Source organism: Notechis scutatus, chromosome 1 (assembly GCF_049901735.1).
Source record: "Notechis scutatus isolate UNSWTSFEM ecotype Mainland chromosome 1, rNotScu1.2, whole genome shotgun sequence".
Taxonomy (NCBI): Eukaryota; Metazoa; Chordata; class Lepidosauria; order Squamata; family Elapidae; genus Notechis; species Notechis scutatus.
In genome coordinates, this window is record NC_142009.1 from 102,807,490 (window position 1) to 102,824,115 (window position 16,626).

General features: G+C 36.2%; 1 protein-coding gene across 8 annotated transcripts in view; it reads left to right on the forward strand.

The window, feature by feature from the left end:
- HS3ST5 (heparan sulfate-glucosamine 3-sulfotransferase 5) overlaps positions 1-16,403 on the forward strand; it is a 197,260-nt gene extending 180,857 nt beyond the window's left edge. For 7 of the 8 annotated variants that reach the window (XM_087973260.1, XM_087973238.1, XM_087973246.1 and 4 more), the window contains 2 exons: positions 6,940-7,078; positions 14,424-16,403. In XM_087973260.1, coding sequence (XP_087829386.1) covers positions 6,972-7,078; positions 14,424-15,357 — 1,041 coding nt within the window. In that variant the 5' untranslated portion in view covers positions 6,940-6,971 and the 3' untranslated portion in view covers positions 15,358-16,403. Of the gene's footprint in view, positions 1-6,909; positions 7,079-14,423 lie in introns of all 8 variants that reach the window. The other variant, XM_087973252.1, reaches the window with a different exon arrangement.
- The last annotated feature ends 223 nt before the right edge of the window (positions 16,404-16,626 follow it).

A 16,626-nucleotide genomic window follows, 5' to 3' on the forward strand; every position in this document is an offset into this window, starting at 1 on the left:
TCTCTGAACTAATCAAAATTTCCACTACCGGTTCTCCAGAACTGGTCAGAACCTGCTGAATACCACCTCTGGACAATGCGAGTTTGACACCCCTGCACTAGAGTGACAGACAATGTTGTTCCTATGATAGGATTCATCTGCATTATAAATCCTGTACAGGGGGAGGGAGAATCTCCACAATAAATTTCAGCTGGTCCTCAAACTTACTTCTAATAAATGCACTGGGGAATTTTAGGGGGGGAAATGGTCATGTCACTAGTGGAGTTTGCTTTGAGAACTAGCACACTAAGGGTACGTGTTATTTCCACTCCCAGTCCTTCCAAACCCATGTGAAACATCCCAGAATGTTGATCACACAATGCACTAGCTACTTGCTTCCCTCCTGTTAACAAGTAGAGTCTGCAAATAAGCCAGCCATTCAGTGCTTTGCCCAAGCAAATGTACTCCCAGAACAACAACAAGATCCCCTCATCTATCCTTCAAACCAAAAAGTAAATTAAATAAAATGCAAGCCGTATCCTTGTCCTCTCGTCCCTTATTTTCAGTACATGCTGAGTTGATTTGGCAGTTTGCAAAACAGCTGCAATTTCAAAGGGAGGAAGATGCCAGGCTCTAAGCTGTTGTGCCTCCTGTATTAAAAACGAGGGATGTCACAACATGATATTGTACCATCAATTTTGTAATCAGACAATGCTATAATAATAGCGGCCGAACTGGGAAAGAAGGGGAGCTCAGTTCTAAGAAAATGCATACTTTTTCAGCTGCTGGGGCACACCCACTTGGCTGAAATAATAAAAATTCTCCCTCACACTTCCCAGAAAAGGAGTGTGTGAAAAGGAAATGAAAACCCACAAATCCTCTTGCAAACAAAAGGCCTTCTTACCTATTTCATTCCTGCTGATTCTCAGGAGCAGGGGTGAGCCAGAGTTGCCTCTAATAGGGAAACTGGTTGCCCGCAATCTCTGCTGAGGTTCACCTTACCCAAAAAAATGAGTTCATTTTTGTAGCTGACTGGCTAGAAACAAATGAGCTTAGTGGCTGAACTCAGTCAATGTTGCCAGAGCACAAAGGTCTCGGCTTTTGCTGGCGCAGAACAGTTCATGTTCAAGCGCCCTATAAAAAAGAGATTCTTGAATTAATGCTTCTTGAGAAGAAATATACAGTAAAGAATTATGGGTAGAAATGTATGCTTATGAAACATTAAGACACTGTGTTGTGGTCCCACTGCACTTTCAGTCTGCAGCCCTTTAAGGAATGCTGTGGAAAGATGTTTCATAGAATGGCTAATTGTGAGTTTATTGGTTATTATGGTTAATGGCCAGTCAGTATAATAGAAAAATATAAGACACTTAGTCATAAACTAAGAAAAATAGAAAAGATAATCAAATAGAAAATGAGAGAGATGCATTTAAAATGCATCATCTGGCTGAGACAAAATAAAATTGTTTGTTGTCATAAAACAGAGTAAAGAAAAAGGTTGACAACTGAGGACACATTTAGATATACTTGCATAATAAAAAATGCATTTATTTTTGATACAGAGGGAACAGAATTGGAGTGGGTTGCAGTGGATTTGGTAGGCAAAACCATATATCAGATATCAGCTGAGATCAAATTTTCATAGCTTCAGGGCAAAATTTAGTTATTGAGTGAATAATATTAGTCCAGCAATCTGAGAGGAAAAGTGAGATGTATAGTTATTTCTACTTGGTAAATGCTTTCAGAAAGGCAGAATTAAGTTAATTTATATGTTCCTATAAAAGTTCCAGTGTTTATGTATTTGTAACATTTATATGCTTGCCAGTTCAACCCAAAGTACTCTGTGTGGCTTTCAGAAAATCCAGTAAAACATAATGGCAAGAATACAAAATCACATTGCATACACTGATAAATAATAAAAAAGGTGATCCTAAATAAAAGGACACCATCATCTAATCAGAGATGCAACACAAAAATCCAGAGAGCGAACCAATTTTTGACTGCCTTTCTAAAGGCCAGTAGGGTATGGTCAGGCTCTTTTATGGTCTTGCTAGCTTCATTGTAGATTTCAGGACTTCCTATGAAAAGCCAGTAGAGTCCGTTTATCCCTGAGATTTGATTTGCATAATGAGTGAAAAATACCTATTGTTATGAATAAACCTTGACTTATGATTACAATGGAGTCCAGAATTTTGGTTATAAGTTGAGGCATGTGATCAGTATCAATTTTACAATTATTTTTAAGATGTTCGTAAAGTCATCATGTTTATAAATCAAATCACATGGTCATTAAGTGAACCATATATTTGTTAAGTGAACCCAGCATATGCAGTGCAGAGGTAGTATTCAGCAGGTTCTGACCAGTTCTGGAGAACTGGAAGCAGAAATTTTGAGTAGTTAGGAGAACCGGTGGTAACCTTCCCCCAGGAGTGGGGTGGGAATAGAGTTTTTATAGTATCCTTCCCCTGCCATGCCCACCAAGCCATGCCACACCCACTAAGCCAGCCCACAGAACCGGTAGTAAAAAAAATTGAATCCCACCACTGATGCAGTGGATATTTTTTTGCCATTTCCCGCCAGAAAAATGACAAAAGAATGTCACAAATCGTGGTCATGTGACCACAGAATGCTGTAATCAGTTGTAAATGTGAGGTAGTTACCAAGCACCTTAAATGCAATCACTTAGAATTGATAAGTTAAGTGGAATTCTTATCTCCCAGATTCACAAAACATTATAGAAAATAGATGGCAGAAAAAGAGCCAGTGGTCTATCAAATCTGCCCTTTTTTGTTTGTTTTCTGTTTTCTTTTTAATTTATGTATTTATTAATGATTTTTATGATTTTTATTTAATTGTTATTCTTATTTTTTATTTTTTGTCAGATGATAGACGTATATGTCCCACGCATGTTTAAACTCAGTTACTGATGATTGACCCTCTATCTTCACTGGAAATTGGTTCCAAGTTTCCATTACTCTATTACTTCACGGTATAACATTATGCCTAGACAATTAAAAAACTTGATCTATTTTATTACCACTTATGGACCAATTATACTCTTTTGTTTTCTTTAGAGAGTCAGGGAGATGGCTTTGAAGCAAACTTTCAGAAACCATTATGTAAACAAAGAGGAGAGTAGTATTCCTTTGTCCTGGGAAGAGAGAGAATATTAAAAAGAGGCTTATACTGATTCCATCCTGATTCACTGAGTTATAAGAGGGAGAGAAAAAGAAGCACAATGATTCTTATAAGATTGCTATCAACCCTTTGAGGTAGACCAGAACAGGCAAGACTTAGATAAGCTCTAATAACAGAATCCTGCAGATCTGACTGTGATTCTCTTCTTCTCTTTCTTATCGTCCAATGTATTTGTCACCTCCAAAAGATTTTTTCCCTTTTTGCCGTTTTAATCTCCTGTCCCTTTATTAATAAAAATAATTAGTACATAACATATCTGATTTGTGTGTTTGTTTTTTAGTAATGGCTTCTGGGTCAGATATGGCACTTTAGAATCACAGCAATAATACATGTCTGATATAATACATGTCTGAACACCTGTCTGATCTTGATGAAAACAAATCACCGGGGCCTGATGGATTACATCCCAGAGTTTTAAAGGAGCTGGCAGAGGTCATCTCAGAACCGCTGCACCATATCTTTCAAAAATCCTGGAGCATCGGAGAACTACCAGAGGACTGGAAAAGAGCTGATGTGGTTCCCATCTTCAAAAAAGGGAAAAAAAACAGACCCAGGAAACTATAGACCAATCAGCCTAACATCAATACCCGGGAAGATACTGGAAAAGATAATAAAAAAACAGATCTGCCAACATCTAGAAACAAGTAAAGTAATAACTAGCAGTCAGCACGGGTTTGTTAAGAACAGATCATGCCAAACAAATCTTATTTCATTCTTCAACACAGTGACTAAATTAGTAGACCAGCAAAATACTGTGGACATAATATATTTAGATTTTAGCAAGGCATTCGATAAAGTAGACCACAACCTACTTCTTAGTAAGCTAGAAAAAAGTGGAATAGATAGCACCACCACTAGATGAATTCGCAACTGGCTGACAAACCGTATTCAATGAGTAGTCCTTAATGGGTCTAAGTCTGCATGGAGGGAAGTAAGCAGTGGGGTGCCACAAGGTTCCGTCTTAGGCCCAGTACTCTTCAATAACTTCATTAACGACTTAGATGAGGGAATAGAAGGGGAACTTACCAAATTTGCAGATGATACTAAGCTGGCAGGAATAGCTAACACCCACGAAGATAGGCTCAAGATCCAGATGGATCTTGACAGACTAGAACACTGGGCCATATCTAATAAAATGAAATTCAATATAGAGAAAAGTAAAGTCCTACACTTAGGCAAGAAAAACCAAAAGTACACATATAGACTGGGTGAAACCAGGCTCAATAGCAGTAACTGTGAGAGGGATCTTGGAGTCTTAGTGGACAACCAGCTAAATATGAGCCAGCAGTGTGCAGCAGCAGCCAAAAAAGCTAATGCAATCCTAAGTTGTATTAACAGAGGGATACAGACAAGATCAAGGGAAGTACTAATACCACTCTATAAAGCCTTAGTAAGACCACACCTAGAGTACTGCATCCAGTTTTGGTCACCACATTATAAAAAAGATGTTGAGACTCTAGAAAAAGTACAGAGAAGAGCAACCAGGGTGATTAGGGGACTGGAGGCTAAAACATACAACGAACGGTTGCAGGAACTGGGCTTGGCTAGTCTAGTAAAGAGAAGGACCAGGGGAGACATGATAGCAGTCTTTCAATATTTGAGGGGCTGCCACAGGGAGGAAGGAGTCAAACTATTTTCTAAAGCGCCTGTAGGCCAGACGAATAATGGATGAACAAGGAGAGACTTAACCTGGAAACAAGGAGAAACTTTCTGACAGTGAGAACAATCAACCAATGGAACAGCTTGCCCTCGGAAGTTGTGGGAGCGCCATCAGTTGAGACTTTTAAGAAGAGATTGGACTGCCATTTGTCAGAAATGGTGTAGGGTCTCCCGCTTGGGTGGGGGGTTGGACTAGATGACCTACAAGGTCCCTTCCAACTCTGATTATCTGTATCTGTATCTACATCTTTACTCTGCCATCTAAGAAAAAAAGCTACTTACTGGATTGAATATGTATGTATGTATGTATGTATGTATGTATGTATGTATGTATGTATGTATGTATATCTAGATATAGATATAGTTATATACAGTAGAGATAGATAGATAGATAGATAGATAGATAGATAGATAGATAGATAGATATAGATAGGTAGACAGACAGACAGACAGACAGACAGACAGACAGACAGACAGACAGATCGATCGATAGATAGATAGATAGATAGATAGATAGATAGATAGATAGATAGATAGATAGATAGATAGATAGATTGATAGATCGATAGATACATAGATAGATAGATAGATAGATAGATAGATAGATAGATAGATGATAGATAGATAGATAGATAGATAGATAGATAGATAGATAGATAGATAGATAGATAGATAATCAATAGATCGATAGATATAGATAGATAATAGATAGATAGATAGATAGATAGATAATAGATAGATAGATAGATAGATAGATAGATAGATAGATAGATAGATAGATAGATAGATAGATAGATAGATAGACAGATAGATCAATAGATCGATAGATATAGATAGATAATAGATTTTTGGGGTGGGGGGGATCAAGCTAAATGTTTTAATCTATGAATCTCTGAAGATAGCCTTTTTTTTACAATAGAACCCTTTCCTGGGTCAGAACTGATTATGAAAACAAAAGAAAACTACATTTTAAATCAAAATAATGGTTGGAAATGTAGCTCTGCAGTTTAAAAGTGTCATAATAGAACTAAATCAACCATTCTATTTAGAACTCCTTCGCATGTTCATTAGAAGCAGGAATTTAAACATTTGAGTGATCCAGTTGCCTGAAATGACCACCTACCATCTTCAGAACCTCCTGAAGTCATTATTTCCAGTCTATGCAGACAATCAGGGATATAAAAGTAATGTTACGCATTCTTTCATTAAGACATGTTTGTGCTACCTCTTGGCCCACCAAACACAAATGTATTTGTGTGTAATGTTTATATTATCTCACATAATACATAATCTTACCAAGTTGTCTCCCCCAACCTTTTAACACTCTTTAATCTAATGCTGTAATCCCCATTTTAAAATTAATTTATTCTTTGAGTTGCCAGAACTCAAAGGACATGTTATAGCCAGCTAGCTAAGGACCAAACCAGATGTTACAGTGACAGGCACATTGATTAGAAGTGACTCATGAGTAAATTAGTATGTAGGTAAGCGACAAAGGAGAATGGAAGGACATCATGGATGGTTTGGAAGGATGTTAAACTGAGCTCTCGTAAATGAGACTTTGGCAGTAGAAATAACTCTTGCTGGGGGAAACGGTATATGAATAAAACAGTGACAAGTCTTGTGGTGCAGGAGTTTTTGCTTATCCATACTGGATTTTAATTCATCCCATCAGTCTCACATTGTAATAATTTGACCTGACCCACATACAAGCAATTTATCATCAAAACACCTAATTTGTTCCCACTGAAACAAAAGCTATAAAGCAAAATATTTACATATTTCTATGTTCCTTCTCTGCCTTCCCTTAATACATACACTGATGTCAGAAAAATGCAGGTGGAATTTGTTTGCTCAAAAAATCTTGTGAAACTGATAAGTCTGCTGACCTTACAGAAACCCTACCAAGGACTTTATGCAAGTCTGAATTTGGAAGCCCTAAAATCTGGCACATTATCCATTAATTACAGGATTCGTGGAATATAGTAAATTCTTAGTTTGATACTATATGAAAACAGAAACTGTTTGACTGCCTGTTAATAAACATTTATCTGTATGTTGCCTCTTGCTCAGGAATGGTTTATATATTTTTGGTGTCTGCAGACTGAAGAAGTCCTGAAGATTGATGGAGGGCCATGCTATTCAAACAGCAGGCGTTGCTGAGACAGAAGCTCCTTGTGCTAGGCAGCCTTGCTATTGGAAGCCTTCTCTATCTAGTTGCCAGAGTTGGGAGCTTGGATAGGTAAGTCATTAAATTAGCATGTCCCTGTGATATCAATAATTATAAATGGCTGTAGGTGCTCTCCTCACCTCCCCCCACCCACTCCAATTTCCTCTTAAGCTTTGAATATAATTGAATAGATTTCTAGCTCTTTGTCTTGCTGCTTGCATTTAAAAAGACAATCTGCTGTAGTATTGATTTTCATTGTTAGTTTCCTTCTATATAAAGACAAGGGAAGGCATGGGGAAACTGAAGGAGGATTCACTTGCTGAACCCAGTACATTGGTCCATGTCCATTTATATTCCATGTGCAATGGCATTTGTGTTCAGAAGGAATGTAAAGCACCATACTGTAAATATGTTGCCACAGTAGGTCAGCTTTTGTGCGCAATAGCAGGCTAACTTCAAGTTTCTTGTACGTTTTCTTTTCTGATATTTATGGGTGAGCAATTAAAATGGTACTGTGTTAATTAAACTTGCAAAGTTTGTTTGTCAGCCTTTGGATCTTCTTGCACTAGAAAGATGGCTGAAGGATATAGAACATATTTTAAACTCTATTAATTAAATTTTAGTTGGGGTTGTTTTTTTTTAAATCCCCTTGAGAGGGATATAGTGAATGAAAAGATCTTGCTGGAAATGATTATTTTCAGGGCAATTCTGGGATATAAAACTAGGGCCAGTTCTGTTTATTATTCCTGTTAATAGTCAACATTGTTGGCTTTGAATTACAGGAAACAACTACTTCTAATTTCATATACAATATGGAACTAAGACTCAATTACCAAATCCTCTTTTTCTGTTTTATGACAGTTAAGTTGCTCCAAGAAATGGCAAAATTGAAAGAAAGTCTATTTGATGAAAGATTTGTGTATCAAAGTTGCTTTCTGAAATACATTTGGAGGCAATTAGTATCCTAAAATGGTAATTAAAATTATGTACAATATTGTAAAACCTCCATTCCAAAACAGCATTCCAGGCTGAGACTGTATTTAGATGGTAAAGGAGCAAACATAAACATTACATGTATTTGGTCAATTATAGGTGTGTTATTTCTTAAATCCAGTTGCATTAATGCCAAATTCACATGAGTTGTATAAAAATCCAAGTCACTGGTTGAAAAAACAAACAAAAACAAAGCCAAGCTGATTAACTATTTATACTTATTTAGTACATTTAGGACTTATCTTTCTTCATCATGAAATGCTGGTCTATGGAGCTTCTCAGACATCCAATTCATAGTTGTCCCAAAGGTGCTTTTTCAAGAGGCAATTGGACTTTCTTGTTTTTCTTTGAAGATGTTTCACTTCCCATCCAAGAAGCGTCTGCATCAAGAAGTGAAACGTCCTCAAAGAAAAAGAAGAAAATCCAGTTGCCTCTTGAAGAAGCACCTTTGGGATGAGTTCTGGTCCTTTTGTTTACTTTTTAGCTCTTTATTGTCTCCAAGTAGAAAACAATATATGTAGCTCAGAGTTGAACTGTGAGCTGCATATCCTTGGTATTTTGGTGCATAATTTTCATTAGTCAGCTAGGTAACGTCAATGATCATGTTATCTAGCCCAGGGGTCTCCAACCTTGGCAATTTTAAGACTTGTGGACTTCAACTCCCAGAATTCCTCAACCAGCAAAGAGGTGAAGTCCACAAGTCTTAAAGTTGCCAAAGTTGGAGACCCCTGACCTAGTTGACTAATGAAACATCTAAGCTCAGCACCAAGGACTGCACAATGTTTGTTCTTTTAGTCAATCATCTTCTTTTTAAATGCATTTTTTTTTTAAAAAAAATTATAAGCTACTGCCCAGAGTCATAGATACGTTAGGCAGTAAAAAAGCATGTATTTATTAGTTTACTTATATAATTTACATAGTCACCCATCTCTCAAAACAAATGACCCTGGGTAGTTTACAATGTGAAAACAATAAATACTAAAGTTCAATATTATAATTGTTAACAAATAAAACATCTAAAACTATAAAAAAAATCTGAGCTGAAGTAAAAAGAAGATGAAGCCATGTTAACAATAGTGGAGGCACCTCATTAGCTCATCCATCCCCTGGGGTCCTCAGGACTGCTGACACAACAAATCCTTGAGGGACTTTTGATAGCTGAGAAGAGATGGGACTGACATCATCTTAGGAGAGGTGAGGAAATTTCACAATGAGGGCACTATTGAAGAGAAGAACTGCTGCATACAACCTGTTAAATGTAGTTCCCTAGACAATGAAACCCATAACATACTTCCTACTAGATCAGGTAGGGCGAACAGATGAAACCAGGGAGAGGCAGTCCCTCAAATAGGACATTTTTTTTTAAAGGAAAATATCGGCTGTGGCATTGTTCCAGAAAAGACACGCACTTAATGCACAAAATTTAAACCTCTCCTTTTTATACTGGTTCTTGCCAAAGACTTGCACCATTAGCTGTTTTTGTCCCCAAATGTACTGCACATGGAAAACACATTTTTTAATGTGAATTACCTTGATCTATTAATTGGGCTGCATATATTTGTGCATGTAAAAAATCATGTGGAAATGTTCAGTTGTGTTTTGCCTGGGCAACAACATTACATTTCCTTTTGGCTTCTGGGCATCTGTATTTTTCCTCCATTTAGGATAAAACAGATTTTTTTTTTTTTTTAAAAAAAAAAAGAGGTTTATTTGAAGCTACTAATCAGGAAAAAGTGAGAGGGAGATTGGGAAATATTTTGAACAATTGAGAATACAATGTTTTTCAGGTAAGTTGTCAGCTTTCTAATATAATTATAACTTTGGTCTCTTTGTGGTCTTTATTTTTCAATAGTTAATGAAAATACACTAAATACACAGTTAGATAACATGAAAGATTAATCTTACATTGTACTTCAATGAGGGGTATTGTGTTTTTTCACACTCACTCATTTGTAAGAATCATTGGCTAATTTCATTCAAAAAAAAAGAAGGGATGTGCCTAGCCTAGCTTGTTTCCTACCATCATCTACCATCAAAATCCTATATTGTGAAGATATGTAAAATGGTCCAAGGCAATTATGTAGTTACATAGAGTGGACAGAAATTCCTTCTTGTCTCTTGCTGGAACTTGGCCTATGACCTCAGGCATGAAATTTAATTAACCTTTCCCCCAATCTAGGCTTGCCTAGCTACAAATGTTATTAATGGTCATAAAATTATCCAGACATAGTACTTGACTCTTGAACTTCTGCATTGGTGATTTCCAGCAGATCCATATATAATATGCTAATGGGAAAAAGGAATTATTTTATTTTTCTCTCTCATTGTGCATGATGGATATGTAATCATCAGTGAATTCTATCCTGATAATTCAAAAATATGAATATCTTATCTCTTGTAATATCTCTCTTTCATCCATTGAAATAGATCATGGGGCACAATAATATCATACCATCTGTAACCACCTGCTGGAGTTATACTACTCAATGCTTGTATTGTGGAATGAGCGTAATCAATCAACAGAAAGCAGCAGTTACACAAGAGCTAAGAACTGTGTTAGAGTATTAGATATGAAGAAATTAAGTCAGGAAATGAAGCCAAAGATTAACAAAATCACACTTTCCCTACTATTTAAGTTCCCCTCTGATGCAAGTCCCTGTCCTTTGTAAGATCCATATTTGATAACTTTCCCCTTGCTGAGGCTGCTCTACATCAGATGAACAGGAACAGACCAGATTTCTCCTACTACCAATTGGGGTAGCATGGTTTCCTGCCATTTTAAGGCCAGAACATATTGGTTTAAAATTGTAGAAAAAGTTTCCAAATAGGCTTGACATGGTTTTAGAAAAACAAAGAAAATCCTAAAAACCGCAAAAAAGAAGCAGACAAAAAAAGAAAAACCTGTCCCTGGTATTGCACAACCAATTTCTATCTATTTCCATTCAATTTCTATCTCATCTACTTCTCACCCTGCAGTCCCCAAGTAACCAGACTCTTGAATACCCCAGCTCTAAATTACAGCTCTGGTGTATTGCATAGAATAGCCAATTCCTTTCTTGACATGCTGGCCATATACTGAGCTGTTTTTCATGAAGCTGTATCACTCATCCATGTGTTTCATTGTTTTATTTGTGGCTAAAATTGACATTTCATGTTCCCTTACAAAAACAGAGGTCCTCAGGTAGGATTCCAATGCACTAGAATAAAACAGGTGCTTCATGTTTTGTAGTTCTTTAGCCCCTATTCCTTCCCCTAGCAACAGTGCACAACAAGTGAGAATTTCACAAAAAGTGTACCGGAAGACAAAATACAATTAGGAAAATATGCAAGTGGTAAGAATCAGAAATTGTTCTCTATTTGAATAGATTATGCCTGCCATGACTATAAACACCAGAATCTACCACAAGCCACAGTAATGTCAGGAGGCAAAATCACCTTTATGTAATTGTGTAGAAGTTGCAGGATTTATGCTATGACATTATGGCATATACTTCATCACTTACCTCTCTTGCTCCTCCTTGGATGCCCTTATTGGCTATGAGATCTATGGTCCCCAGATAATTCTATTTTTAAGCTAAACTTATAAAATGTTTTCCAAATAAACCATGCACCTTGAGAATCCTTTAATTATATGATGCTGGCATTGAATTTAGGAATGTGCAGCCTAGATATGGAAGGCTTTTTCTAATCATAGTAGAAGATTTGGAGGAGAAAATTCTAATGACAGACTGAGGAAAGAAGCCATATTTTTCATTTTCTTTAAGACTTGCTGCACCAAATAATCCCTGAAAAGTTGGAGAGTTTTGTTTTTTGTGAAATGGAGGATATGTTATTTAAGAGCCAGGAGTGAGGCAGAATACATTTACACAATATTAGCTAGTACTTAGTGTGTTTGGACCCAGTCACCCCCAGGGTCTCAAGATTAAAAAAGACAAGGAGTGTCATGGATAAATTCTGAACATTTTGTACAAAATATGTTTTAGATCAGGGATCTCCAAACTTGGAGACTTTAAGACTTGTGTACTTCAACTCCCAGAACTTCCCCAGCCAGCCAGGCTGGGGAATTCTGGGAGTTGAAGCCCATAAGTCTTAAAGTTGCCAGGGTTGGGCATCCTAGCTTTAAAGAATATGAATTCAGCGCATGTGATCAACACAGTGCATGTGAAATACATGTGTATCATACAGACGGCGACTTAGTTCCTCCCTGCATGTGTATTTATGGACTGGGGAATGCTCTTCTTACAGCACAGAATATGAAACTGCAGTGGTGGGATTCAAAAAAATTTATTACCGGTTCTGTGGGCATGGCTTGGTGGACGTGGCAGGAGAAAGATACTCCAGTCAGAAGTGGTATTTGCCGGTTCTCCGAATTACTCAAAATTTCCGCTACCGGTTCTCCAGAACTGGTCAGAACCTGCTGAATACCACCTCTGAAACAATGTAACAATATCAAAGTTTTTGTATCTGATAAAATCTTAACTGATGAGCAATAAGAAAAAAGTTAATTTTTTAAATATTATGTGTTATGGGTGTGTGTTTCATGGTTAACAAGCTTCTTTTAAAAAAAATCTAATTCAGTTTTTTCCTAAATGTGATGGTGGGGAGAGGAGTATATTCTTGTGTAGAAAGCAAAACTAAATTTCCAAGGCAAAAGGACATTACAATTTTAGAAAATAAAATGTTTTTCTCCCAGGGTATTAAGTTGTGAAAAACTTGTGCTTTACAATAAAGTTAGTTATCAAGTTATCAACACTTGTTTTAGAATTATACTACACAATACACTTTACAGTATCATATTTTAAAAAACAGTCTGGGTGAGACTTTATACAGTTCTTTTGAATGGATGCATTTCCGGGCAACACCACCACAAAGAATGAAACATAGAGAGGGATAATTAGCTTTTTTTCTTTGACCTTCATCCCAAATAGCAAAAATACTTTATATAAGGAATGGGATAGTAGGTACAGATTCAAGGGTGATATTTTCAATAAAAAAAGCACAAGGAGTTGAAGTGAAATCTATTTTATACCTGCACTGCAATTTGGTCTGGATTGCAGTTTTCTTTTTATTCATCATCTCAATAGTTTGCACATAATTTAAAACACCTATGTAGATTGGTTTTTAGCTAGTGTTTGTTGGACAGCAGCTGATTTTGAAGCAGTTCTCCAAGAATAAGTTAAAATAATTATCCAAATAGCCAAGAGCTACTTGCTTCTTTAAAAAAATATGCTTATAATAATATACACCAATATGTAAAAATGCAGATACATATATTACAGTTTCACCACAGTGCTGTATTTAATACAAAAAATATAGCAAAGTATGAGGTGCAGGTTTTATAAGGACATGCTTCGCAAGTATATGCATAATATACAGGCATTTACAAATACATATTTTATCCTCTGATTTTACCATGTTGCAATAATAAAAATGTCAAATGTTGCATTAACTTCCAACTTTTGTAAACCAGAAAAGATACCATTTCACTTACTTTGAGATATAGAGGTAAGTACATAATAAATAGTAATGTAGGAATAGTCAAGCGATTTATTTTGCCTGAATTTTTAAATTTGATAGACTTAGATCCAGGTTCAGAAAGTAGGCTTGAATTGTTCCAAATTACATAAGGCGAAATCCGTGGCAAACTTGCAGAACTGATTGTGTGCACACCTGTCTTATAAATTACACAGAGACAGAGGGGGGGAGGAGAGAGAGAGAGAGAAAGAAAGAAAGAAAAAAGAAAGAAAGAAAGAAAGAAAGAAAGAAAGAAAGAAAGAAAGAAAGAAAGAAAGAAAGAAAGAAAGAAAGAAAGACAGACAATGAATATAGATAGATATAGATATAACACTGCCAAAATTTCAGAATGTTGTTAACATATATGAGTGCCAAAAATATGCCTGTCTTCCAAAATGTAACTGAAAACAAAGAATAGATCAGCGTGGAACTTTCTGAGAATAGAACAAGTACATAATTTAGTGGGATTTCAGCAGACAAACTGTATATTAGCTATTCAATTCCTGCCATGAAAATAGACATCAATATCTTACCTTATGAATAGGACTGTGTGAATCATCTAAAAATTCATTATAAATTAATTATTTATTGTTAAAACCATTAATTATTCCTGGTATCCTAAATCTATCCACTGCAGGATAAAGGTCTCTTAGTTATAAGTGTTGAACCATAATCTACAAGGCTGGTCTGGATTGATAGATAAATGAATGAGCACACACACACATACACCCACGCATACACCCACATCACAATCTCCATTCTCACTTTAATGCTTATGTGGCCCATTCCCATTTATATGGCATTAACTTTAGTGAACTGAATAGAGCTTCTTGGACATGTATAAAATTTGAGTGTTACTAATGCAAATTACTATTTCTCCTTTGTTTCCCCCCTCCCCCCCCAATTGTAGACTGCAACCCATTTGCCCTATTGAAGGTCGATTTGGACTCCATGGGCAAGATGAAATCCCACTCAGAGCTCTACAGTTTAAGCGTGGATTGTTGCATGAATTCCGAAAGGGTAATAATGCCAGCAAAGAGCAAATTCGACTTCACAGCTTGGTCCAACAAATCCCCAAGGCCATAATAATTGGAGTGAGGAAAGGGGGAACGCGGGCACTACTAGAAATGCTCAATCTTCATCCAGCAGTGGTCAAAGCCTCTCAAGAAATACACTTCTTTGACAATGATGAGAACTATGCCAAGGGCATTGAGTGGTATAGGAAAAAAATGCCATTTTCATATCCTCATCAAATAACCATTGAGAAAAGCCCTGCATACTTTATCACAGAGGAGGTCCCTGAAAGGATTTATAAAATGAACTCATCCATCAAATTACTGATCATTGTCAGGGAGCCCACAACAAGAGCTATTTCTGATTACACTCAGGTGCTGGAGGGAAAGGAAAGGAAGAATAAAACCTACTACAAATTTGAAAAGTTGGCCATTGATCCTAACACCTGTGAGGTGAACACTAAATACAAGGCAGTCAGAACCAGCATCTACACCAAACACCTGGAGAGATGGTTAAAATACTTTCCCATAGAGCAGTTTCATATTGTGGATGGGGATCGTCTCATTACAGAACCGCTGCCAGAACTCCAGCTGGTAGAAAAGTTCTTAAATCTTCCTCCAAGGATAAGTCAATATAATTTGTATTTCAATGCCACCAGAGGGTTTTACTGCTTGCGATTTAACATTGTCTTTAACAAGTGCCTGGCGGGAAGCAAAGGACGCATTCATCCGGAGGTAGATGCCTCTGTCATTACCAAATTGCGCAAATTCTTTCATCCTTTCAATCAGAAATTTTACCAGATCACAGGAAGGACATTTAACTGGCCCTAAGATAAACTTCCTACAACACTGTGTGTTGCACCTGGAGATATGCAACTATATCTCTATTAGAGTATATAAAAAATATGCACTTTTCATACTCTCAGTTATCAAAGTAATCTTTTTTTTTCATGCGTACTTGTACATATGCAGTGTGTGACCAAATATAAGATGGGATCAATTTTTCTACAGAACAGTGCATAACGTGAAATTTATTCTCTGCATAATTGCATCATTTTATGCTGTACAATTAAATGAGAAAATGTCATTTAAAGAAATTAACTCAGCTACTCGGTTCAAAGGGTCATCACTATTATTTGCTCCATAAAATTTAATATTAAAGGTATCTGGAGAAAGGCAGAATATTGCTTTAAAATCCATTGCAATTCTAATTCACTGCAATTAGAATTCATTTCTGAAAAATCTGCAATGTAATATTGTATTTCTAAATATTGTTTAGAAATATTATATTTCTATTATAACATATTTCTAAAAGAATATTGGCCCTTTAAAGAGAATACATTTATGCTGCAGGCTTATAATGGCTTATCACTGCTCCCTAGGAAACCTCTATTTTGGTAACAAGAAGGGGCTAATAACATTTTTATGAATAATTCTCACTGCTTCCATGAATTGGGGTGGGGCAATTATGCCAATTAAATGGATGAAAAGCCAATATAAGTTTGCTGTGTGATTATACCCTATATAATGCTAAGTTCTTTTGAAAAATCTTTTCCTAGTGTTGAAAAGAAACTTTCTCATCCAATCAACATAGTTTCAAATTTCCTGTGGTGAGTTTGCACTATTGTTTTTAATTGTATGGACCATCTTGGCACTTAGAGCATGTCAATCATGTGTCAAAACGGAAGTCTTTTTTCTCCCTTCTATGCTTGTATGTTGACAAAAATTTGATGTACATATTGTATATTGTTTGTAAATACTGGTTTCACACTAAGTAATTCTATTTTGTAAACTAAATATGGCTATTTAATTTATTGTGAAAATTAAATTTATTGTGGTATTTAAAATGGAATGGATTAAAATTGCTATATGTGCAATTTGCTTTTTGTTTTCCTTCAGTGAATGTTTGATGATCCTATGATGTCTCATTATCTCAAACAGCAATCTTTTCATTGGAAACAATTCACAAGTTCAGCTGGGAGTCAAGGTCTGAGTAACTTGATTGAGTAATATTCAAAGATATGCAAATCCACCATTAAGTTGGTAATCCATAACGACTGCATTGTTGTCAAGTGTATTTTTAGCTGTGTCTGTATAAAG